Source organism: Tiliqua scincoides, chromosome 4 (assembly GCF_035046505.1).
Source record: "Tiliqua scincoides isolate rTilSci1 chromosome 4, rTilSci1.hap2, whole genome shotgun sequence".
Taxonomy (NCBI): Eukaryota; Metazoa; Chordata; class Lepidosauria; order Squamata; family Scincidae; genus Tiliqua; species Tiliqua scincoides.
Window position 1 is genome coordinate 38387944 of NC_089824.1, and position 27033 is coordinate 38414976.

Consider the following 27033-nt stretch of genomic DNA (forward strand, 5'->3'; position numbering starts at 1 on the left):
AAACTCCTCATAATCCTCCTTTCTCCAATTCTTCCCTAACCATACCACCATTCCCAAATGAGTTATCAAGAACACTCCTTCACTCCTGGCATTAGTGTGCTTAATCAGCAACAAGAGGCTAAAGAAAGCTATACTCTACAGTAGGGGTCTTTGAACTTTTTGGCCAGAGAGCCGCATCAAATATCTGACGCAGTGTAGAGGACCAGAAAAAAAATTTAAATATTTATATAAATAAATTAGAGATGGAACTTAGATGAATGAAGAATGAATGAATGGGTTCATTCACTCAACCTCTCTGGCCCTTAGAACACCCTCCAGATGCAACCAGAGCAACAGCTCCAATCATGTTCAGCCAAGTGAGCCAGAGGCTTTCAGGGGACAAGAGGCTGGCTGTGGGTTGGATAGAGGCTTGCCTCAGGCCACATCTGGGCCAGGGTTTGGAGACCCCTGCTCTACAGTCATAATATCTCCTGTGTGTAGGAAGTCCAAGATTGTGTACCTTCTAGAAATCCACAGAAACCTGTCCAGCACTGGAGAACCTGGGGAGGCTGAGAGCAACTTACAGTAGTCCTGTAATGAAGTTTATTTTGAGGACAGAGAGTAAGAGTTATGTATGTATTACTTTAGGCATACAGTGGACTCTCAGTATGCATGGGGGGTCTATTCCAGGACCCCCTGCAGATACAGATTTCCACAGATACTGGGGTCTGTGGAATGCCCTTGATGGACATCCATGTCCCAACCACTCACACTTTCTGGTCACGTCCTGGAGGTCAAGTGAGGCCCTCCAGCATGGGCCTGCACCTGTGCCAAGTCAAATCCATGGGTGACGAACCTGCAAAGAAGGAGGGTCCACTGTATTTTAAACAGTTATATCCTGGTTCCAATGAAATTTCTAAGGTTTACTACAATTAACACTACAAAAACAGGGTCTTCTTCCTCCCAAGATGATAGAGTCTGGTGTGTTCTCTTGCCAATATCAGGTGAATGGCAGTGGGAGCAAGTAAGGTCTCTCTCATCTTCCCTGGCTAAGAGCTAGGACCAGGTTATGTATTTTTCACAATTTTTATACCATCCTTCCTCCAAGGAGCTCAAGGTGGCATACATTGTGCCTTCCCTCCTTTTGTCCTTATAACAACTCTGTGAGGTAAGTGAGGCTGATAGTGACTAGCCCACAGTCATCCAGGAAGCATCATAGCCAAGTAGGGATTTGAACCTGGCTCTTCCATGAGTCAAATTCCCAAACCACTACACCATCCTGGCTCTCAGGATAGCCTTCCCATAGCATTCTCAGAAAGGACGCAGGTACAACCTCCTTCTGGCACCTTATTCCTGTGCCACATGCACTGGGATTATGGGAACAAGGAGAAGTAAAAGACTCTCTGGTGATAGTGTTGTATGTTCAGTTCCCAAATGGTCACCTCTTTGACCTATCACTATGCATCTTCACGACTACAGGTCTCCACTACTACACAACAGCCATGTATGCAGTATACCAGTGTTTCTCATCATTTGTCCTCCACTATACCACTTCACATGGTCCCCCTTTATGAAGTACCACCAGAAGCAACAGGTGATGACATCATTGCCAGTTACTTCTGCATTGGGAGGCCAGATACGACACAACAAACACCAGTAAGAGAATCAGGGTGAACGGGATGGCTTTTCTGAGTGTGGAAAAGCATGCTTTGGAGCCTCCTACCAATGTTTGTTGTGTCATGTTCTGAGTAGCAGGTGTCCAGGGGTCCCACAAGTACCATCAGACACTACTTCAAGTACCACTGGTTGAGAAACACTGCAGTACACAGTGACGATGGAGCAAAGTAACAATTCCATAACAGGTGCTGCATTTTTCAAATGAATTTATTTTGCTGAGCAGCAGAAATTCTCAGGCATTCATGCTGAAACAGGCCCTACAGCAAGAGAAAAACAGCATGGCCAGGTCATACCAAAGTGAAATGCAGCTGAGCTGCCTCCACCCTCCTTGGTTTCCTACTACTGTACTTGGTGTAAATGGAGAGGCCAAACATGAAAGCAGAGGGGTTTCTGCCCAGCCCACAGGGGTACACATTTGATCCTTGTTGGGTATATGTAACATTGGGAAGAAATGGCTTAATTACAGTTTCCTTCTAGCTGGGCAGAAAGAATGCATGTGTGCTGTGCTGTGCTATTGGCTGGGCCTTTTGGATGGCACATGAAGTGCTGGAAAGCCACAGAGTGACTTGTCTTTACAGAGGATGATTAGAAACCATTTTTAAAGCTTCCCTGGCTGGAAGTGTGAGCTGCCTATAGAAATCAATTGAGGGATTCAGGATTTTAGCATAGCTGTGATAGTAAGGCAGCATCAGCATGTCCATCCCCTCCGACATCCCCAGACAAAAGGTGTCAGCAAAGAAAGAATCCAAGTCTTGTTTCAGTTTGGAAAAAAAACTCTTTACATAGCCCTTCCTAGTGCAAATTTCAAAGCAAATTTCAACCCTATGGCTGGTTGGAGGAGTGCACATGCAGACAGTGGCTCAAGGCAGCTCTGTGATGTAGGTCATCACTATAGATATCTCATGTTAGAGGTGCAACTGAGCGTGGGACCAGCCCAAAGTCCCTTGGGCAGACCACCCCTCCGGTTGCTGCAAAGACCATCGTGGGCTGCAGTCCTGAGCACACATTCATGGAGTGAGAGCCCAATTCTATGCATGTCTACTCAGCAGTAAGTCCCATTAGAGTCAATGGGGCTTACTCCCAGGAAAGTGTGGAGACATTTGCAGCCTAGGAGCCCAGTCTTATGCATGCCTACTCAGAAGCAAGTCCCATTATAGTCAATGGGGCTTACTCCCAGGAAAGTGTGGAGAGGGTTGCTGCTTAAGGTCACAGTTTTGTGTGTGACTCTGCCATTTTCCTAGCTCTATGTGAGTGTCCGCCCCACAGTGGAGGGTGCGCTCTGGCGTTTTCCTGGCTCTATGTGTGTGGTGGGGAAGCAAAGGAACTTCTGGCAACCATCGAAGCGCGGCGTTGCAGCAGGTCCTCCTGGGCGGCAGGCGGCGCTGCGGGCTCTCCGGGCAGCGAGCGAGGCCCTTCCGTAGGGCGGAGAGCCGCGAAGCGACGCCCTGCAATTGCTTTGCTGGAGAGGAAAGGGGAGGAGGGGCGGGGCGGCTGCCGGGCTTCCTCCTCCTGCCCGGGCTCCGCTGCAGAGAGCGCGAGCGGTTGTGGCGGCGGCGGCGGCGCGGGAGGGTTGGTGGCCGCGCTGTGCTTCGCCCTCCCTCCGTCATGGCGGTGCGCAAGAAGAGCAGCAAGAGCCCCCCGGTGCTGAGCCACGAGTTCGTCGTGCAGAACCACGCGGACATCGTCTCCTGCATGGCCATGGTCTTCCTGCTGGGGCTCATGTTCGAGGTGAGGCTAGCCCCGCGGCGCCCCGGGCAGAAGCAGCTCAAGCCGCTGGTCCTCATGCTCGCGGCCAGGGTCTCGCCCTCCCCTGCCCGTCCCCTCTTGGACCGCCGGGTGCAGCTCCGCCGCAGCCAGCACCGCCACAGGCCATACACATGCATACGTGTAGACAGGCGTGTGTGCCTATACGCACCCACAAGCTCAAACACACACCTATGTATATACATGCAGCTGGCTGCAGCTGAACTGTACGTTATGGTCACACACACTCACCCCAGCTGTGTGTACAGACGTGTGTGTGTACAGACGTGTGTGTGTGCGTATAAGTATGCAATATATATGTGTGTATATACATATATACACACTTATATGTAGATATAAAGTATTTATAGTTTGTGTGTGCTTGTGTATATATACACACACATATATCACATACACATATATTTATACACACATACACATACACTCGTATATACACACACGCTTATATACACACATATATACTCACGCACTTTATATATATATATATTATGTATGTATGTATGTACATAGATACATACACATACTCGTACACATACACGTACACGTGTCTGTCTCCACATGCACAGTGCCAAGCGGAGCTTTCTGCAAAGGTGGTCTGGAGAGCGGGGCTCCGCCTGCCTCCAGAGCCGAGAGGACTTGCTTGTGGGGGCCCGTGTGTGTCCACGAGAGCGCGCCCCCTGCGTGGCACTGGGCGTGCTTGTTGTGGTCTGCGCAGCCCCTTCCCTCCTTCCCCGGCGGGCGCCCGAGGGAACGCTGAAAGTCCCCGCGTCGGGGGGGGGCGGCGGTGTGCGGGAGGACCCGGGAGTGCTGCGTCGCTCTGCCAGCAGCTGCAGGAGCAGCCCTGCCCCGGTCCCTCTGCTAGCCAGCCAGCAGCAACGTCCACGGGGAGGTTCCTGTGGATCGGCCGGCCGTGCGCTGGAAGGCGGCCGCAGCCCCTGCGTGCGCCTTGCAGGCAAAGCTCCGCCGCGCCGCGCGTGGCTCTCAGCCGCCCGCGGAGTTCCTGGTCTCGGCGAGGTTACGTGGCACTCGCAGAGCGAACGGGGCGGGCCGCCTTGAGCGGGGCGTGCGCGCGTGTGCAGCGGGGCAGAGCAGACGCTGGGGGGAGGGAGCCCTGTCCTTTGTGTGCGCGGCGGGTAGGACTACAAGCCCCAGGGGGCGCTGCGGCAGGCCCATCCCTGCTCCCTGGAAGGTGAGGTGGACGATGACGTGTACATCGAACCCCCAGAGCAGCTGCGTTCTAGGGCTGGAGACCTCCCAGGCGCCCCACGTTCTGCAGTAGGCGCTCAGCCACAGGCTCCTGCAGCGTGGCATGGCATGCACAGGGTTCAGCCCACTGCTGCCCAGACCACAGGTGTGCACACTTGTCCCTGTTGCGTACATGCAATGTATATGCAATGTTGGGCAGAAATGGCTTCCATACGTGTATATGCACACACACACATGCTTATTCACGTGTGTGTGTGTGACCATATTGTACAGTTCAGCTGCAACCAGTATATGCACATATATGCTCTTTGAAAACGTGCACATCACAATACTTCCAATGGGGATACAGAGAGCAAGCACTTATGGGAATGGGGAGGGCATTGTGGGGGAAGACAAGGGGGCATGGAAGGTTTCGGGATTCCCTTTGCTGCAAAGCACAGTTTAGTAGTAGTAGTAGTAAGAACTGAAGAGGTGACTTTTTTTTAGATAGATAAGACCTTTATTGGCACACGTAACTGGTGACTTTTTGAAACTTGCTTCAATGATGTGGGTGCTTATTTCTCATGACCCTTTTAGGGCAGTGTTTCTCAACCAGTAGTACCGGCAGCAGCGGACCTGAAGGGGGCAGATGTCCCAGGCGAAGAGCCTTGCATGCCTCTAGGACAGTGATTTTCAATCTTTTTCATCTCAGGGCACACTGACAAGGCACTAAAATGGTCAAGGCACACCACCAGGTTTTTGACAATTGACAAGGCACACCATAGGGGCTCACATCTCCCATTGGCCCTATTAATAAATGACCTTCCCCCAAATTCCTGTGGCACACCTGTGGACCACTTGCAACACACTGGTGTGCCATGGCACAGAGTTTGAAAATGGCTGCTCTAGGACAACACGGAAGCCTCATTGAGGCTCCCAGTGTAGGAAACTGTGCTTCTGGTTTGCCAAGAGCACAGGGAAGCTTCAGGTGGCTTCCTCGGTTTGTTTTGGAGCCATATGAGGCTCTGTTTCACTCCAGATGAGTGGGGAAGGAGATTTGCTCGTGCACGGCACAGTTGCAGATCTTTGCCCCAGGCATAGGGTTGGCAAAGTCTGCCACTGGGTACGGGTACCACCAGGTACAGCTACTTGAGGTGGTGTCTGGTGGTACTTGCACAGGTACTGTACACCTGCCACTTGTCAGTAAGACCAGGAACACAAACAGTGGTAGGAGGCTCCAAAGCATTCTTTTCCACACTCAAAAGCCCTCCAGTTCACCTTGATTCTCCTATTGGTGTTTGTCACTTCACATCTGGCCTCCCCACCCAGAGGTAACTGGCAATGATGTCATCACCAGTTACTTATGGTGGTACTTTGAATAGACAGACCACGTGAAGTGGTACAGTGAAGGACAAATGTTGAGAAACACTGTTTTAAGGGATAGAGACAAGTACCCTTAACATCACCAAAGGGAGTGAAACTAGAATTATAGATAGAAATACCCTTTTTGAAGATTGAATTTGCATGCAATATATGGTAGTTGGTGGGGTTTCTTGCATTTTTATATACAGTAGTTGCTTCCTTCAGAGAGATGGCAGAAGTTGCCCTCAGTCTCATATCAGCTTAATTTAATCAAAAGCAGAATAACTTGGAAATGACTGTTTTTAAGTATGGGGATGGAGGGGGAACTAGATTTCAGGATTATCAGTAGTACATATCTTGTAAATTGCTACCCATCTGTTCGTTCTTCAGTGATGAGTAGAAACTGGTCATTCGTGGCCTGAAAGAACCAAAACGGGTATCTGTATGTGATCATCCTAGTAAATCAGACGTTTACTTACAGTTCTAATACATTATTTGAGATGTAGAAGTACTAAAAAATGATGCAAATGGTCTCATGTGACTCTCAGCCCAATCCTATGCATGTCTACTCAGAAGTAAGTCCCATCACTATAATGGCTTTATTCCCAGGTAAGTGTAGGGAGTATTCATTTGCCAGTGTCCTAGCTTGATTTCTTGTTCAAGCATGTCAACCAAGCTGGATAGCTCTCAGATATTATTGTTACATTCCTGTTCTTCACTTGGATGGAAAGTCCATTTCTGCTGTTTCTCTGGTATACTGTAGTTTTCTTAGATTGTTAGTTTTGTTTTGATTTTTTTCTTTTGTTTTGTTTTCAGGTTACAGCAAAAGCCGCTGTTGTCTTTGTTACACTTCAGTACAATGTTACCATTCCTGCCACAGGTATTCTGATAGATATTTAAGCACTTCTCCTCTGCAGTGAACAGAATAATTCATGTGCTGGTATTATGTTTTATCTAATTAGCTAGTTCTAAGACATTCTTCACCAAGAGATCAACCAGTGTGTTGTACCTAATGTGATACTAGTGCAGTGATGCAAACCAGGAGCACAAATGCTGCAGCTTAGTCACTCTTGATATTCATGTTTGCCCTGATAATAATTGGGCAGTACAGGAATGAACCTTCTCTTGGTGTTTAGTATTGCAACACAGTAGCAATGCCATCCCTGGATATTTGGCAATGACATTGCACATCATCACTAAATTTCCAGGTTACCAAACTCGGTTCTTCTTGGAGCTCAACTTGGAGCCGCATATCTGCATAACTTACAGGGAATGCTGCTTGAAGGACCCCTTCTCCATTGCTTACCATTTCATGTCTTCGGGCAGGGATGGTGCTTGGCCAGCAAACAAGATTGAAAACCACGGTTTCATTCTGCTTTCGAGGGCATGTACAAACCATAATTTTGTTTGTTTGAAATGGAAACCTCTGGTTTGCCCCGAAACAGGAAGAAAAGGAGGGGATCACGGCACATGGAGGAAGCAGGGAGCACAAGCCTTGTTCATATTTCACCAAATATGATTTGGTATTGCATTTGAACCAAGTTATAATGAATATCAGACTAAGTTTCATTCTGTGTGGAAACTGATGATACTATTGCTGAGTTGTTCTTAAACCTAAATCAGATTTTGAAAACATAAAATTTTGATTATGTTTCAGTATTTCCAAGTACTGTACAACTTGTCATTTAGATTTCTGTTTATTATCTGTGGTATGTACTAATTAGGAGTATATGATTAAACAGCACAAACTGTTAAAGGAATCTTTTGTAAGATTCCTCAGATTTAGATACAATTCACCCATTTCTAGCTGTTCAGTTCTGATGTGACTTTAAGGGTTAGTGGGATTAAAAAACATATTTTTAACTTTGTCTTTTTTCTCTTTTAGAAAAACAGTCTTCTGAAACTGTTACCCTCTATCACTATGGCCTCAAAGATTTGGCTACGGTTTTCTTCTACATGCTGGTAGCAATAATCATCCATGCTGTAATTCAAGAATACGTACTGGATGTAAGTAGTTACATTCGGACAGCATAGAGCATGTTGTTATAGTGAAACTTAATTGACTGCCTGAGACTTTTACATTGAATTTCATTCATTCATTTTGAGTTCTTATAACAAAATTCTTACCTATACCAGTTAGACAAATTAATAACCCAGATGACTTTTCTTTTAGAAAATTAACAGGAAAATGCACTTTTCCAAAACGAAGCACAGCAAGTTTAATGAATCCGGACAACTCAGTGCATTCTACTTTTTCTCCTGTGTGTGGGGAACAAGCATTCTAGTGTCTGTGAGTATATCATTTTTGTGTACTTAGGATTTTAAAAAACTGATTTGAAAGTCTTACTGTTGCACTTTAATTATGGTTAATGTTTTCACAGATTTCAGTTGTATCAAAAGTAGTAAAAACCATGAGTTGCTGTTCATCTATTGGCAGCAGCAAATGTTTTCCAAAAGTATGCATTTGAGAGGATGTCAAGCCTTCTCACTTTGGAGGTCCTTTGAAGCAAGTACATGCTATTCTGTGCCTGAGCTGCTTCTTCTCTTCCCTTCATCTTATCTTGGGAACCTAAGAATGGATTAAACTGGGAGAAGTTGAACTAAGGCTACATAATTAAGATTGGGCTGAGCTAAAGAGCACTTTTTATATCCATCCTGCACCTTTGTAGATATTGGGTTCCTTTGGAAGAGCTTCTTCCTCTTGCCTTTGTAAGCTGAGAATATTGACTGCTTGGATTCCAGGCTTGGTACATAGGGCCACAACTAGATATTTTAGCTTTTCTGTTAGGTCTCCATACTGACTTGGAGAAGTGTAGTGGTTAGAGACTTGATATTAAAGCATCTTCCCAAGGAGTTGGCAGATGTCAGAACTCACTTGGCCTCTAGATGGAAAAGACTGATGGACTTAATAGTAGTGGTTGACATTCCAATTTGGATGCTATAAGTAGTGAAAGATCCTCTTTTCCAAAGCACACACATGACTCTTTGAACTCTGAGATTTCAAGCCTACAATCCTAAACTAGACTCAGGTCTGATGCCTGGGATCTGCTTATTGTATGTTTATATCTCTGTCAGTAAAAACATGTATGATGTATGCCTGGAGAAAGACCATTCCCATTCTGAAAAGGGGTTGCAGAGGAGGGGCATTTCCTTATGAGGGAAGAGGGTGCCAGCTTGGATGTTGGGTCCAACTACGTAGCCTAGCAAGGGTCACAGTGACTCAGAGGATTCATAGGAATCCAAATCTTGTGCCATGTTTTTGCATTGTCTTTGGATCTGTTTAGAAGCTTTTATAACTTCAATCCTGGAATGCACCTCAGCCAGTGCAAGTCCCTTGCACCGACCCAGAAGTGCTGCAAATGTGCCATAAAACACATTCGCATCTCCTTTCGAGTCAGCGCACTGACATGTGCTGGCTCACAGAGGCCAAATCCACCCTCTGTGGTGCTGAAAACTAGTAAGTCTGTGTTGGCCAAGGGTGACTGGCATGGGGGGTTGGAGAGCATTATGGGAAGGGTGTGTTTTTGGGCAGGGGAAGAATGGACAGGGGGATGGGACTGGCCTGGTCAACTTAGGCCAGATCCTAAGCATCTTCCTAGCTAGCCCAGCATTGTGCCAGGCTGCTTTGGTCTGTGCCAGCAATTTTGGGGAAATATATCCCCTTACGCAGAGTTGCGCAGCAGCCACCTTCTAACCTGTGCTGGATACGGTGCAGGGCAGTTGGCCTACCTGTTCCAGCCCAGGTTGGGATCGGGCTGTCAAGCTACACGTTTGTTGTATGTTGCCTCCTTCACTTTACTTTTGGAAATGCTTCATTAAATATTTTCCTGAAGATAATGGTAGAAGTTCTAACTTAATCCTCCAGCTTTACAAAGAAATTTGGCATGGGGTCCTACTCTGAATGTCAGCAAAATGTACCAACACGTTTTATTTTTCAGGAGAACTACGTATCTGATCCAACATCACTCTGGAGGGACTACCCACACACATCAATGCCGTGAGTTTATTTTATCAGCTAGAGTAGAAAAAAGTCCAATAGTTGTGTTAATTTATCCCAAACATAAAATCAACTAGCAGTTTTTGTTGGGGTTGTTAAAATAATTCCCTGTTAACACGGTATGAAATAGATTTACATGATGTGTTTTTTTACCTCTAATGCATGTTCTAGAAAGGCTATTTCTGTGTAAGAGTGCTCTGTAAGCATAGTTACTATCTTAGCATCTGCCGTTTGTTAATTGCTTTGAAATCTGTTCATTTCTAGGGAAATGTTTTAGAGACGACTTGAACAAGTAGTGGTTTTCTACTGGTTTTTGTTGTTGTTTCCTGCAACATTACAGTATGTCTGAAACTTTTTCTGCTGTATTATGCAGGTTTCAAATGAAGTTTTTTTACATCTCACAACTGGCCTATTGGTTCCACGCCTTTCCCGAACTCTACTTCCAGAAGACAAAAAAAGTAAGTTCGTTCTAGGTGTTTACAAACCTACAAAAATGCATATTCTTGTTTAATTGGTGGAAAGTAGAAGACGACGTTTATAAATTATTTCAACCTGATTTAAAAATCAACTGGTAACTGATAGCACTCTAGCACTTGGTTTTTTTGCTTTACCACTTCAGAGGACTTCCTCAAGAATGTATTTTTATTTTTTTAATGCTACGTAGTCCAGAATTTCTTACCTCAAACAGGTGCTTTTGAGAAGATGGGGAAAACATCCTTGTGTTGCTTCTTCAAGAGTCCCTTCTAATATGCTTTTAAGTATTTCCTGATTTTCTTTGCTGTCAAGGCAAATGAGTACAGGATTTTGAATGTGTTAAATGTATGCATAGGAAGCTGCAGTTCAAGGCTTTCCTGCAGAATTCAGGGGAGATGTTAACATTGTGCCTTTTTCATAGGAAGACATTCCTCGTCAGCTTGTTTACATTGGACTTTATCTTTTCCATATCACTGGAGCATATCTGTTAAAGTAAGTGTTTTAGACTTATTTTGCTGTTGTCTTATCTAAAGAGGAAGGCAGTTGTCATACAAAATGAAATGCTAATTAAAGCTCTGTATTTGAGCATGCAAATATCATGTGCCATGCATTTTGTATTTTTTTCTTTATCCCTTCCTTCCTAGCCTGGTAAAACAGTTATGGAAGTTGAGAGCATGTTTGATCTTCAATTGGACAATTATATACGTTCCAGATTTCATTGTTAGTGAACCACCATGTTAGTGCTCAAAGGAGATGTCATTTTAGTGTGTTGCATTTTTTCCATTCCTCTTGAAAATGAGTGTGGGATAACTACAATGGCTAAACCCAACACACAAATATTAAGGGCCTAAGTACTGATAAAGTAATATGTAATTCTATTGTCTTTGAAATGACGTCTGTAATATGACTATTTTTAACAATTACAAACTTTGTATTATGATTATAATAAAAGATAGAGATGAACATGCTGGAGACGAGCTCATGGTTGAACATGAAATGCAGAATTTGTCTTGAATGTACACACCAGCCTTCATTCCGGTATCTCAGTGAGCCAATTTGGACAGTACTTCAAAGCAACCTCTTAAACCACTTGAGGGAGGTGTGTGGACACACTGGTGTCAAATTGTTCAGGGGATGGAGTTTGTTCAAATCACCCACCAGTGCACAGTTTTAATTCTACTTTCAGTGTATTACTACTGTACATTACAACACAATTTGGACAAGGTAGGCCTGGTGTCACAAGTTTACAACTTGTGTGACAACTAAGCAGGCAATTTAGACCAAAGGCTCATGTTGCTCCGCCAATTGACGCCCCAGTGTTTTCCTTTTTGTTTTTTTTAGTTTGACTCACCTTGGGCTTGTTCTTCTTGTCTTGCATTACTTTGTGGAATTTCTGTTCCACATCTCAAGACTCTTTTACTTTAGTGACGAAAAATATCAGAAAGGGTAAGTATTTGACTTATCAAATTAAAAATATGGCTTGTAACCTATAGGAATATGTAGTTATTGTATGCAACATCATGTACTGTTTTGCTTTATAAATTGAGCATGAGGCATCTTTGATGGGATAACATTAACAAGGATAGTCTTTAATTATACAGTGGGCCCTGTTCATCTGCGGGTTCTGGAACTGTGAATTTGACATAATTTGACACAAAAACTAAGTGCCGTTGAGAGGTCTTCAGAAGCCCAGGGAGGCTATGCATGTGGCCTCCCTGGGTCTCAGAGCACCTCCAGGATGCAGCCCAGGAGTTGCTTCCAGTCATGTCTGGGAGGATCTTTGAGGGCTTTTCCGCCAATTTATCCATGGAAATCAGTATCCACAGGGGTTTGGGAATTGATCCCCTACATATACAAAGGGCCCTGTAAACTGTTTGGCTAGTTAATTCATATCAATTTGTGAACTTCAGCACACCTGTCATGTGCTCTGCTGCTTGTCTTGACCAACTACCTTGCGCCCTAGACCCTCTCACGGAACACGGCACCTTAGTCAAAGGCAACAACAGACCCCAATGTTACAGGCATCTCATCCATCAATGCTAGAATTCCTGTTTTCTACCTGTGCCACATAAAATTGCAAGTATGTTGCAGTGTAAATCATTCCACAAGTACACTATTGGTGAATCCTAGCCTGATACAGAGAGAAACATGAATGCCCATACAAAGCACCCTTTTCCTTATCAGACATGCTCTGAAGGCATGAGTAACATGTGCACAATCTGCAATTTTATTACATATGCATAGACCAAGCACAGTGGGCTGAAGCACAACTCAGTGGAAGAAGAGAGACATAGATAAAATGCAACAATAGATAATTGCTTGTCATGGAGGTAATACTTCAATAACAGGAAGGGGATAGAGGTATATCTGTGATATGGCAAGTAGGGCATATGCCCTGGGCACCACTAAGCAGCAGTTTCCCAGCCAACTCTCTGCTTCCACCAAGCCACTGCAAGCTTCCAAGTGCAGCGCTGTGCTCGGGGGGCCTGCAGAAGCTGAAAGTTGACCCGGAAGTTGCTGGAGAAAGAATGGGGAGCTGCAGCCACATTGCGAGGCCACTGCCACGCTCCTCCAAACCCAGAAGTGACATCACAGCATCAGATGACACCATGATGTCACCGCCCCATAATGTAGCAGCCACAAGAATTATTCCTGGATATCCAAAAAAGGCAGATGCTCTCTTTGAACAGACTAAAGTGAAAAATTGTATGTGTGAAGGCAGATTTTTTTAGTTCTATGCTACTGTAATGTGTAATAATTGAATGTGTATTCATTGTGTCTGCTTTTAAAACGATGGTTGCAAGTAGTGCAATCGGTAGATGGGATTTTGATAAAATACAGCAAATAAGATGTGAATGTTCTCTTACATCTAGGTTTTCCCTCTGGGCAGTCCTTTTTGTTTTGGGAAGACTTCTGACTTTGATTCTTTCTGTGCTCACTGTTGGATTTGGCCTTACTAGAGCAGAAAATCAAACATTGGATTTCAGTACTGGAAACTTCAATGTTCTGCCAATCAGGTATACTGCAAAAACAAATTCCTTGAGAGTAGATCTGTCTTCAACTGTTAGCCTGACTGCTAAATTGCAGTGTGCTTTTGAATGCTATGTCTCTGTCCAGGGGTGGTTGCAGCTGGCGCATCAGCTTGAACTGGTGAAAGGCATTTTGTATCATGAGTGCTAACTGGGCCTCCAAAGCTAAGACCAGATCTAATAGCCTACCCAAGCCGTGAATCTGGTCCTTTGGTGGGATTTTAATACCCAGCCACCACCATCTTTCAGGTGAATTGCTCACCAACAGTCCTGCTGTGTTGTCTCAATTGAGTTTCAGTCTGTTGGCTTTCATCCAGTCCGTTGGCTTTCATCCAGTCCATTACAGATTTTTAGACACTCGGATCTGCATAGTAACTGTTGGTGTGACTCATGTGCCAGAAAATGGTTGCGTACGTCATAGCTCAAGTTTAAAATCACTTCTTAAAATCAAGTGCTTAACTTTTTTGGCCTCTTACTATTATTTGAGCTACTTCTTCACAATGAGGGCAATTGCTTTAGGTCTCTTGACAGTGGTTGATATTTGTTAAAAATACCCTGGGTGAATATTCTTATATCAGTGGTTCCCAAACTGAGCCCTGGGGAGCCACAGAAACCAGTCAAGGGAGCAGCAGAATTCTCACAAAAAACCCACCACCCTAAACAATGTGTAGAATTGTAACCCTTAAAGGGGAGCCATGGGCAGTGGCCCAGTAGGTCAAGGGAGCTTCCAGTTGAAAAAGTTTGAGAATTACTCCTACATGAATCATCTTCTGTTTGTAGAATACTATTTGTTATACTTCTCGTTCCTAGAAGAATGCTGTCACCGTAGTGTATTCTATACAGATCATAGGCTGCAATCCAACCATGGTGTATGTCACTGTGTTATATCTATACCCCGGGACAAAACGTACTGTGCCAAGTGTCCCTCTGAATGCAAGAATAAATGTGTCCTATGATTGGTTAGAGGAGTAGACATTACCTTCTCTGTGGTGACAGCATAACTTGGTGGTTGTGCAGGAAGGGGAGAACTTGGGTCAGAATATGCTCATCATTGGTACATGCCTCTTTTGTTACTATGTTTGGCAGCAAAAGCATGGGATTCTTTGTCGCCTTCTCTGTGATGACAGCATAACTTGGTGGTTGTGCGGGAAAGGGAGAACTTGGGTCAGAATATGCTCATCATTGGTACATGCCTCTTTTGTTACTATGTTTGGCAGCAAAAGCATGGGATTCTGTGTCGCCGTTATGCTAGTCTCACCAGGCTTGGTACTTACCAAGTAACGCAGACATTAGACACTTCTAAATTAATGGCCTTTCAGGAAACACCTAGTGAGTGGGAACAGGTTTTCTGATGCTTGTCATCTCTCTGGACCTAGATGTTTTCAGGACTCCTGACAGTCTGTCTTCCCTTTGTAGAATCAGTGTGCTCGCATCCATCTGTCTCACACAGGCCTTTATGATGTGGAAGTTCATTAATTTCCAACTGAGAAGGTGGAGAGAACATTCTTCACCTCCACAACAAGTGAAAAAGAAGTTTGTAACAGCTAAAGGCAAGCCTTCCAAAAAAGAAAGAGGTTTGTTGGTTCATTTATCTTTCTTTGGAAGAGTGGGGAGGGAAGGGCTGCTGAGAGGGCAAGACAGCAAGCTGCATTATTTGGAAGTGTGCTTGGTCTCTGTGCCTAAAGGCCACATTCGCTGATCTGCTGAGTTACTTTTCTATGTCTTGATCAGCACAAAAAAACAAACATACAAGCTGCAAAGCTAAAATACAGCCTCCATTATTCATATCAGTTTAGTTGGCATTGAACTCAGCATGCCCAGAGGATGTTTTCAAAAGGGTTAAACTCCAGCTGGGGAATGTGCCACAAATCTGAACAGGTGATTTCCAGTTGCCAGTACAACCTGTTAATTATGAGTGTTTGCATATGTGTGTTCCAAGAACAAAGCCAGTCTTTGACATTCTCATTCAGAGATCAAATTAAGGGGACCCAGGGCTGGTATGACAAGTCACCTTTGGATGTACCACTGATACCCTGGGTTTGTCCTGCTAGTTGGCAATAACTGCTGTTGGCACATGTGTTATCACAGCACCTCCCAAAATATGTTGTCAGTCTTTGGGCACAATCCTAACTAGGTCTACTCAGAAGTAAGTCCTATTTTGTTCAATGGGGCTTACTCTCAGGAAAGTGTGGTTAGGATTGCAACCTTTTTCTATTTAGCAGGGCAGATGTTTAGATTTCTAATTCAGTATATCAGCATTCTGTACTGGTATAACAGGTGAGGACATGATCCTGTGGTCACTATTTGTCATATGCCAGTCTGGGCACCATCAGTTCCACACATCTATAAGATATTCCAGTTTCAATAGAAATTTGCATAATTGACGTGGTTCTCACACTTTTAGCACCAGGACCCACTTTTTAGAATGAGAATCTGTCAGGACCCACTGGAAGTGACATCATGACCGGAAATGACATAATCAAGCAGGAAAAATTTTTTAACAATTCTAGGCTGCAATCCTACCAACACATACCCAAGAGCAAACCCCATGGACTATCATTGTTAAAAGCTTATACAGAGTAGCCTGTTAAAAGTACAGATCTGTAACATTTCCCCAAATGTAGTCACATACCATGATAGCATCAAGTCTAATATATTAAAAATAAAATATTGAAAAGAATGGGGACCCATCTGAAATTGGTTCGCGGCCCACCTAGTGGGTCCCAACCCACAGTTTGAGAAACACTGGACTATAGTGTTGCTCATCTTTTTTCTTTTTTTAAAAAAGCTTGACTTCTGTTGAGCACATTCTGAAGTATAAAGGGTTTAATGTGACTTTTAGCTCTTGTTCTCTAGGGTTGCTGTTTCTGGGATAAAAAACATTGACATGTTGTTTTTTCTTTTTTTTAGAAAATGGAATAAATGGAACATTAACCTCAAATGGAGCAGACTCACCTCGCAGCAGGAAAGAAAAATCCTCTTAAAACAGAATTTTCTTAATTGACTAATATCCCCAAAGAGAACTGCTTTTTCTTTTGGAAAGTCCTCCAGCATCAGAATTCTTACTGTTAACAAGAAATAATGCTTTTTGATTATCACAACCACAATGTTTTGTGCAACTTTTTAAAAACATTTTAACTGAAAAGGGGCCACATTTTTTAAAAATATCTTTGAATATGTTTTGCCTGTTTAGTCAGAATCCACTTGCCAAGATCTTAGTGATAAGAACATAAGAACAGCCCCACTGGATTAGGCCATAGGCCCATCTAGTCCAGCTTCCTGTATTTCACAGCGGCCCACCAAATGCCCCAGGGAGCACACCAGATAACAAGAGACCTGCATCCTGGTGCCCTCCTTGCATCTGGATACAAGATATCAAATTATCTTTGATACAACCTGCCATTCCTTCCAGCTGTACCGTGGTGAATAAATATAGCCCATTCCAAAACAGTACTATGAAGTTCCTATTTATGAAGAATTTGGAAATTGAAGTAAAAAAAGAAAAGAAATGTCATATCGGTTTTAGATCTTCTCTTAGATATCTATTTTTGATTTTGCAATTCAAAACAAAATTTGTAAACCACCAAAATAATCATTATTTTGTAGGTATATCTGCAATGATTCAAAAAAAATTCCCTTATTAAAACACAGTTGGACTGATTAAAATGTTCCTGTGTATGTCTATCTGTATGTGCCTGGTCAAGGAATCTCTTGTGTATATTTGGTGGGTTTGCTGGAAGGAAAATGTTTGTGGCATAGGACATCATGCCTTCAATAACCAAGGTAAGAGTGCATATTGCGTTTAGTTCTGTCTGTGCAGATTTCAGCCTGACATCATATCCTTTCTTCTCAGTGTTGCCTTTGTCTGGTTTTCTTCTACCTAATTATGCTAGGTATCCTCTAACCTTCAGTGCAAGCTGAGCTGGATTTCCTGAATTTGGCATCTGCTGTGACAGTTCTAAGGTCACTTGCAATTAGAGTGTCATGAGCTGCTCCTAAAGTTTAGGGTGGCCACAATGCATGAGATTGTGTGGATTTGAGATTGAAGCCATTTAAGCATGTTTGGGGGTGTTGTGGCAACCCTGTACATTGTTTCAAGCAGTAAGTGGATGAGTTGGGTGGTGGTCAAACCATATTGCTTCTGGACGTTCTAGTGTTGCATCTGGATGGGCAACACTACATGCAAGGAATACTCAGATAGGTGCAGGGAAAGGGTATATTTCCTGCTTGCTCACTTACTGCCACTAATCCTTTCTCAATTTGATGGTGGTTTTCTTATCCAGGTTATCCCTGTTTTTGGAATTTGTGGGGGGGGGAGACATCTGTATCTGGTTAGAAGAAGAATGGATGCAAGCAGGGTATATAAACAAACATTTAAATTGACCACATATGATTGTGAGGTGCAGATTAATGCAGATTGTGAGATACAGATTAATCCTCTTTACCTTCTCGTCCTCTGGATTTGACACCACTGCTGCTGGTGTCACACACCCAGATGACACCGCTGTCTCTGATAAAAATTTTATAATCGGTTCATGAAAGACTCAGCCCAATCTTATTCGGGTGCAATGCAACTTCCATTGTATCCTGAGCCCCCTACAGACAACACAATGGCGGTGCAGCCCTTCCCAGTAGCAATGACAGCATCCATGGAAGCCTTAACACAGCACCTTGTCTATGGAGCAGTTTCCTGATGTTAATGCATCGTCAGTGCAACATGCAAGGAGCCAGGCACTACATCCACACTGCCCCAATGCCACCAGGGTAAATAGAGCAGGTGGTGGGGCAGGCTCAGGGCCAATGTGTGACCATTGGCTTGGTGTGGTGCCCCCCCATCAGAAACGAGGAATTAGTACAGCAACAGGCACCATTGCCAACTGTGGAGAAATGCCCCAAAGATGCAACACACACATATGACATGACCCAAGGGTGCCACAGCACCCCACCCTCCTACATCAGGAGCAAAGCAGCTAAAGCTAAGAATTGCTAGGAATCCCCATAATCATGATTCAAATCTCCTTATCCCATGTACACAAATCTCCTTATCCCATGTACACAACACACACACACACACACATCCTGCGTAGACAGCCCTCATGAAAGAGGACAGCCATGGTAGCTCCCTGCACAAAAACAGGCTGAGAAGTTCAAATATATGCCAAGCATTTTGTCCCAAACAACAAGGCAGTCAACTTTTGTGTGACAGGCCAGAAATGCCTGTGGCAAGGACCAAAGAAGAGGGGGTGGCAAGTCTAGAACTAGCAATGCCAGGTTTTCCACACACTGCTTGCTTACCACCCAGTCAGAACAGGAAACAGGCAGAGAACACCTAATTTAACATCACCACAAATAGGCATACCTGGCTGGAAGGCTGAAGCAAAGAATATATCAGGGAATACTGGATTGATATAGGCCAATCATTGGGCTGGCATATAACATCAGGGACATGAGATGTGAGGGTGGCAGGTGAGGCACTACCACCTACCATAGTCCACAGAAAATAGCCGCAGCCTCCCCTGCACATGCTCCCTGCTTTCTGACTCTAAAAGCCTTTGTCCATCCCATGTGCCTCCCATGTCCACATTGATTTCCTCCCTGTTTTGGCCTCTGTACCAGTAGAGTCAAGTATCCATGCTGTGTTTTTTCTTAGTTGCGTTCGTGTCTGTGGTACATCCATCGGCAGGTGGACTTACCCACTGGTGGGGCTGTAAGTGGGCGGGCATATGGTGATACACTAGTGTATCCCAAAGATAGCATTGCGCTATAAGAAAATGTTTCCCTTTTGGTTTTGCTTAAGTGGAGGAGACCTACCATGACAGACAGAACTCAGCTGCCTCTTGTCTGAAAGAATACTTTGTCAAAGGAGATTTAGATTTTAAATTGGTTTGGTGTTACAGTGGGTTACCAGATTAGATGGGTGTTTCAATGGCAAGTGCCTGTACGCTAAGCAAGTAGAACTTGTATTAACATCGACAACTGTCTCTTTTCGTTGAAAGATGGGTGAAGTGTGGCACAGTCTAGTGGTGTCCTAAGATGCCGCTTGTCTTTGGGGATGCTCTTTCTGTAGAAAGCAATATAAAGAGAGTCTATCTGATTGCAGTGTTCAAAAAATGCTGAAACTCAGGTTTGAGCCCCAGGTTTGAGGGGACATTCTCTCCCTTCTAACTTGTGGGTTCAGCAAATACTTGCATGCAAATTAACAGGAATATATTTGGAGTGCGATGGACATAAAGGGCTTCTTTCGGAATGTCTATTTCAGAAGATTTGCAACGGACTTCTAGAGCCTGACTCCCTATAAAGATCACTGCTTAATCGGAGCTTTTTTTGCAACGCTAGAAATGGTGCCTAGGAGGTGAGAACTGCTTCTAGTTGCATGGATGGAGCAGCCTCTTTCTCCTGGAAGTGCTGACAGAAACAGTGCTTGCCTCCTGGGCACTGCTTCTAGCAGCATCAGAGCTCTGATGGAGTATTTTGCGCCACTTACGCCGATGTGAAAGGCTCCATCAGAGCTAGAAGCAGCATGCGCCTCGTCCAAAATCAGAGGAGGGGAGTGCCACTTCTCAGACGTGCTTGGGAACTACATCGACAGTGGCTGCAGTAGCCCAGCCACTTGGGGCACAGTTCCCTGCCAATCTGAGGGCCACCCTCCTCTCATCCTCTTTAAAGAAAGGGGAGGAGAAGAGGGTGTTCCTCAGATTGGCTGCGCTCCTGCTGCCACTGTTGGCGTGGTTCCCAGCCATAGCAAAAACCACGCCAACAGGGGCAGCAGGTTGTGGCGCCACCGGCCCCAAGCCTATCACCTGGGGCGTTTGCCCCCATTGCCCCCTAGATATGCTACTCTAATGTACAAAAAGGGCCTTAGAGCAGCTTAGATGGGGGAAGGGCTGCATTCGTATTGGCTCCATTTTGCATTTTGCAAGTTACAGTGTGCATTTGCATTAATTGTAGAGGGATGCGAGAATAGTTCTATTAGGTATTGCACTGTCTCTGTTTTACCCACCACTCCTGCATCTCCAAAATGCAAGGTCTCTCTTCCTCCAAAACACAGTGTGTCTCTCCCTCTCGATCTCTCTCTAAACCTGCACTATCATGCCTGCATGAAAATGTTGGAGCAGACGGACTGTGCAGCTGTCCTTAAGCGGGACGACTAAGTTGGATGTCCTTAAGCAGGGGACTTGTAGTCACCTGGGGAAATGTAGTCAAGCTCAAATGTACACAGCATTCAAGTGTGAATGTTAATAATAATAATAATACAGGTATTTCTATACCGCCTTTCTTGGTCCTCAGATTTCTCCTCAGACTTTATTCAAGGCGGTTTTACATAGGCAGGCAAATTAAATCCCTGTAGGGATTTTTACAATTTCAAAGAAGGTTCTATCTTTCAAGAAACCACAACATTCAGATGTTTCCTTCTGATCTGGCCTCTATCCTCCCACGCTCAGAGCAGATAACTTGGCTCAGCTTGTCAGCTGCTTCAAGGTCACACGGTGCCGGTGGCCTTGAACTGGCAACCTGCAGATGTTATCTTCAGGCAATTGGAGACGCTACCCTCTAGACCAGACCTCCTGAATGTTGTAGGTTCTCCTGCAAATAGGCAGAGAAAAGTAGAAGTTCCTATAGACAAATGCAGTATACAAGAAGCAGGAGCTTGTGGCCACTTTCTCGGTCATTCTTTATTTCTGCTTAGCCCATAGTTTTCATGGGGGGGGGAGCGAAGCAGAGAAAAATAGCTGCTAAGTAGCTATAAACAACAGAATTAAAGCTGGCAGATGGTTGTTGCTTCCCTGTGTGTTTGCTTACTTTCCTTTCCAGCCTTTTCTGTGGCTCCTTCAGAATTCAGGTAGAGCTTGGCTACATCTGACTACTTCTTAAATGAGAAGTGTAACATTTAATCAAGCTGTTAAACACTCAGAGTGAAATTAGGAGTTGATGTTATTCACTCATGGAGGATATTGGTTGACAATTCAGTCTTATGACAACCCAGTCAGGTAAATTAAGCTGACAGTGACTTGTCCAAGGCCATCTTGTTGGAGTGTTGGAGCTATGAAGGGATTTGAATTTGGGTATCCCATATCCAAAGCCTGATACACTGTAGCTATAATGCTACATTGAAGGAAGTTCATCAGTTAGCTGCAAGACACATACTGGTAAGTGGGTGTATTTAGAACTGAGAATGTCCAGCAAAAGAGGTGAGTGTCCTATCTCTTTTTGTTATCAATGTTCTGCCTCCCAGATCCAAAACTGTTTTAGGTTGCAATGAATTGGGCCTTCAGAAATCATTGTGCTCTGCTTAATTCACTTTGAGTAAAATGTCAAACCAGTTTTACAGTTAGTATTATGAAATACTGATTTTGATGTCATGGGTAGCTCAATCCTATCCTTCCAGGTGCCACCAGTTAAAGTGGTGCCACAATGGCTACTGCTGTATCCAGTGGGGCCAGGGTGGCCACCGGAGGTCTATTTGGGGGAAGGGGACTTTCATCTCCTTCTCCTGAGGAAAGCCCCAGGCCCCACAATGGGGCTACTTGAGTCTGCACCAGCTATTTTGCTGACACAGACTTGGGAAGCCCTGTATTGGGCTTTACAGCTCAACACAGGGGATAGGATCTGGCGAAGGAGGCCTCCACTGTCCCATCCCTCTCCCAGACCAGTTCCCCCCCCCATTCACATGATTTCTGCTAACTCAAATGGGGTGGGGTACTGCAAGTCTCACACACACCTTTGCCCTGCGCTGGCTGGCATCTTGATCAGGCAACCCAAAACACTGCAAAAAGGCTCTGCCTCGCCCAGGCAGGAAATAGCCCTGGAGCCATGGAAGAGATTCCCCTTGTGAAGGAACAGTAACATTCCTGGAGCCCCTGAGCCAGCCGAGGCTGAAGAGGGGGGCGGGGAAACTCTGTGTAACCAGAACATGGGCAGCAAGGTGGAGTGCGCGCTCTCGCGCTCTCTCTCTCGCACGCACACGCGCACACGCACACAGATGTGGTAGCAACAGGGGATTGCTTTAAAAAACCCAGGGAGTGGTTTGCCAAATCCCCCCACCCCCAAGATGGTGCAGGCAATCACAATCACAAGCAAGCCTTTGCACCAAGCTAAGCATGAGATATAGCCTACAATTCTCTCCACACTTTCCTGCGAGTAAGCCCCACTGACTGGAATGGACTGGACTCTTAAAAGATCAGCATCCCAACTGTGAAAGAAGCCAGGCAGCTGGCAATGGGGAGGGGATTGATAACAGCTGCCTTAGTTTCCTTCCATCCGGAAGTGACAGGCTGCAGTGTACTTGCGTAACTCTGTGGAATTCAGCACAATGCATTTTTGTTAATCGTGCGTCATGGAACGAAACTAATGCAGATAAACAGACTCCACCTGTAATTTTCTTTTTTCTGTCATGTTTTATGCCCCTTGCTTTAAAAAAAAAAAATTTCTGCACATGTGAATTCCAGCCTCCTCCCGTCTCACCATGGCTCACCATTTTTCTTTGTTCCAGAAGCCTGGGCAGAGTGTACTGGGAGCAAAAAGGAAATCCTTTCCTGTTGCCAGCATATTGCTCAGCCTGATTTGAAGAAGCTGTCGGGCACAGCAGTAGGAGGCAGCACCATGGAGCAAAGTAGACAGGATCATAGCACAGCAGCCCTTCACTTCCTCCTCCAGTCTGAAAACCACCATTGCTCTCTTAAAGCAGTGGCACTTGAGAAGAAGGTCTGATCCTTAGTTTCAGAAAGCAAGAAGAGACTGGGAGTGCAGTGTAAAGTGAGTGGTGGGCCAGGAGAGGAGGCAGGGCACAACTATTTTAGAAGTTATATCCATCAGCGTTTTGGGATGCTTTCATTTTCTGGTTGTTTTTTTTTACCTTTGAACTTCAAAATGCAGCTTGGCAAACAGCAGGTTCTATTTCACTTTCTCCAAATCTTTTAAGGGGAAGGAATCTTATTATCTAAAATCCATATTAGCTATAATATTCTTCAGATAACATTTTAGAAAGCTCCCATATACACCAGTAGCTTCTCCTGGGCAGCACAATCCTAAGGCATCCTTATGCCACTAGAACTAGTATTCTGGCTGTGTAAGGCACTTTAAGGTTGTGTCAGGCATTGCAAATGTCAGCAGCAGCCGGGCCACAATGTCACTGTCAGCAGCAGCTGGGCCACAATGACAAGGGGCAAGAAGTGGCAGTGGCTCACAAGAGAACCTTCCACAGCCCCCAGCACCAGGAAGTAAGGACGGGGGCAGGAGGGAGATGGGGAGGGTATTCTGCCAGATTCCCAATCCAAGCTCTGCCTGGAGAATTATGCCCACTTTTAGTTAATTAGCTCCCCTTCTTTCCTCAGAAATGACCCTGGTTCTGCCCTGCAGTACTGCTGGACCCCACCACCAGGGTAGCTCACCTGTTTAACCTACAGAGGTCCTCCTTCCTGCCAGCAGCCTCCCCCCACTACAGTAGCCCCTTGGTCCTCAGCAGGTCTTGGGCACAGCAGCCAAACACCAGTCTTAGTGTCTTCAGTAGTTTCTGCTCCAGCAGCTTCCAAAGTCCATTAACACATTAGCTATCAATTCCTCAGTCTGTCCTTCCTCAAGCTTTCCTCCTTCTGCTACCCACACCAAACTCACCCTTCATCAGGTGCTTTTATGCCTGAGGGCCCTATTGCCTTCACACTCTGCTGGATGCCCAGGCCTTACCCTTAAAGGGGCCACTGCTGATACCACATCTACCTCCTCGCCAGATCTTCCAGTACAGAGGGGAAGAATAGGGAGGAACCAGAGCAGAAGGCTGGAAGGGCAATATCTGTGCAGTGGCACTGCCAATATCCTACCCCCCTTCTAGGCTTTGATTCACCATCCTGGGTCCACTCAGGCCAGCAAAATTGCTGGCATAGGTCCAGGGAGACCTGCTCCAGTGCCAGAAGCTTACAGTTGAGGAACAAATGTTCCCTTACCCAGAGAAGACTTCTGGGACTACCTCCCCCATAGGATGCAGCATGGGCTCTTGCGGTGCAACTGTATCAGCAGGAGAGGGAAACGATAGGTTTTGAGCCCTCAGACTAATCCCCCCCCCCAACTGTAAAGTGTACAAGTATCTGTACATTGAAATGGTTTGGGGATACCGTGGTTTGCTCTGAAGAAATTGTATTGGTGGATATCAACCTTTACTTCTTTGGAAGTGATCTGATGTGCTAAGATCATTGTGAAATATTACACCACTTCTTGCACTCAAAACCAATGCTGACATTTATTCCTAATAGGAATCATTGTCTTTTATTCAGGTGAATTCTTTCCTAAGCCTCATAACATAGCAGTACATTAATCTGCTCAGGTTCAAATAACCTTAAAGAAAAAAGTTGAAACAAATTGAAGTAATACAGTCTTATCCTGCAGATTATGCTAGTAAAGCGAAGCAACCAGATGTGCTTCATTTCACTTTTTGTGTGCCAAGTGGTGATCAAGGACCCTAAACACAATGGTAGGTTAGATTTCCTCCATCTTTTGGATGCATGTGTGGGAAAGGGAGGGGTTTAATTCACAGTACAGAACCAGGCAGCAGACTGCAATTAATTTGGGATTAAATGTGGACTAGAATGGCGTGATTTAAGAGGGGGCATAAATGAGCTTAATTGTAAAATGCAACAGCTGTTGCCTGAGCTGTTGTCACAGAAACCTGTTGTGCCACTGTCAGCCACTTGGGAAGGAGCTGGAGTTCCATGGTAGAGCACTTGCTTTGCAGGCAGAGGTTTCACCAAGTGGAACTGGGAAAGACGCCAGTCTGAAATTCTGGAGAGCCACACAAACCTGGGAGTAAGGCCCACTGTGAGTGAGACTTAGGCTGCAATCCTAACCACACTTTCCTGAGAGTAAGCCCCATTGAACAAAATAGGTTTGTGCTGCTAGTTTTCCAGTAAACTTGCTTTCCATTTTGAGCAATTAAAAGAAGTTCCCCCCCCCTTTTAACTGAGAATCAGAAACTCTTGCTGATTTACAGCAAAACACCCATGGATGGTCCAGTAGATCCCAATCCTTACCTTTGCTCTATTGTAAATAGCTCCATATTTAAAAGAGGGGATGTGTGTATCAGAAATCTTCAAACAGTCATGCATTATTTGGGGTAAGATCCAGATCCCACAAATACCAAACTTTAACTTTTCTTGGTGCTACAATTCAGAATAAATGTTGCAAGACTGGGACTGTGTCCTTGAGCGCTTGTGAAAACTCTGTCTTTGGTGGTGCAACATGGATCTCTTGTGTTTGAAAATGTTGCATCTAGCACAAGATGTGCTTAAAGTCTGCCTCATCTAATCAAGAAAGCTGTTAGCACAGATTTGGCTTTCAAAAATATTGTTCCCTCAAACAATATGGGATGTGAGGAAATTATTTACTCTCTTCTTTTCAAACTGATTGTAATGGTGACCTTTCATTTACTGTTTAAAGTTTAGACATATAATAAGCCTTCCATTGCTAGCTTGCTGTTTTAACACTGCATATTCTATTCTGAATCTCTGAGCTAAATGCCCAGCATTGTGCTGTCATTTGAAAAACAAATTAACTGAGAGCAATAAGTGTCACATTTATTTATCTCTAAACTAGATTTAATTTGAGCCAAGGCCCAGCCTTGGAAACATGGTTTCTTGCCTGCATGTACAAAGAGCATCCTCCTTTGCTACATAATCACAACACGCTCTTTACTTGTTTTGAATCTGGTTTCATATTAACCAGGGTTGTATGAGAACTTTGGTTAGACCTAGCCATGGCTAACCCAGTCCATGTTCACTGTTGTTAAGCCCAGTAGGAGGGATTTGCATAACAGAAGTGAGAGAGGGGAGAAGGGAGAGTGTGATCTCGGGGAGCTATTCCTAACTGCTTGACAGTGGCTTTCCCAGAAGGGAGGTACCTCAACATGAGTGTTGTAAAACACTCCATGCTGCTGCCACCACCCAGAATGGCCCCAAAGGTGAGGGGGAACTTACAAAGCATGTTGAGGCATGAGAGCCACAAGTGGCCCCAGAGCCAGGGTTTGGGCACTCCTGATTTAGAGTGCTGGGTGGTCAGAATTCAGGAACATAGGGAGGAAATCCCTTGAGTTTAGTTTTTGCCTATGTAGGCATGGGCCAAATGCAGGGAACAACTCTATGGGAGATGTCAGCTCCAGGGGTTATGACTGGCTGCCATACTTCATGCCTCATGCACACAGGTGCAGAATATCCAGTTTTTAAATATCTGTAGAGGGCTACACTTGTGCAATTGACATCATGCTATTATTTTGCTTGGCATTTTTAAATCCCTTATCAACATGGCCCATATCTGTTGCTTAGTCAGGCACGTGCGCTGCTTTACACCATTTGCTGGCTGTGTGTGCAAGAACTTTTCTGTTTCATGTCAACAGCTGTTTTTCATTCGGCAGCTGTTATTAAAAGTCCATTCTACCGCTGATTGGTGAGAAGAACTGCATATGGCTCAGGAATCAAAGACTGAAGTTGTTAAACTTGGAAGCAGAAGAAATGAATTTTTATATGGATTTTTTTGGTGTATTTATGACTGTAGAATAATACAAAAAAGTTTAGGAAATGGTGGAGA

The 27033-nt window shown here is 44.7% G+C and overlaps 1 protein-coding gene across 1 annotated transcript; it reads left to right on the forward strand.

Annotated features, from left to right (window-relative positions):
- The first annotated feature begins 3127 nt into the window (after window positions 1-3127).
- TRAM1 (translocation associated membrane protein 1) lies at window positions 3128-17119 on the forward strand. Its single transcript, XM_066623709.1, has 11 exons — window positions 3128-3384; window positions 6784-6847; window positions 7853-7974; window positions 8141-8257; window positions 9906-9964; window positions 10338-10422; window positions 10860-10930; window positions 11780-11884; window positions 13312-13455; window positions 14884-15041; window positions 16378-17119. Exons 1-11 carry the CDS (start codon window positions 3262-3264, stop codon window positions 16449-16451), a joined length of 1122 nt encoding a protein of 373 aa, XP_066479806.1. The 5' UTR covers window positions 3128-3261; the 3' UTR covers window positions 16452-17119.
- Window positions 17120-27033: the final 9914 nt, after the last annotated feature.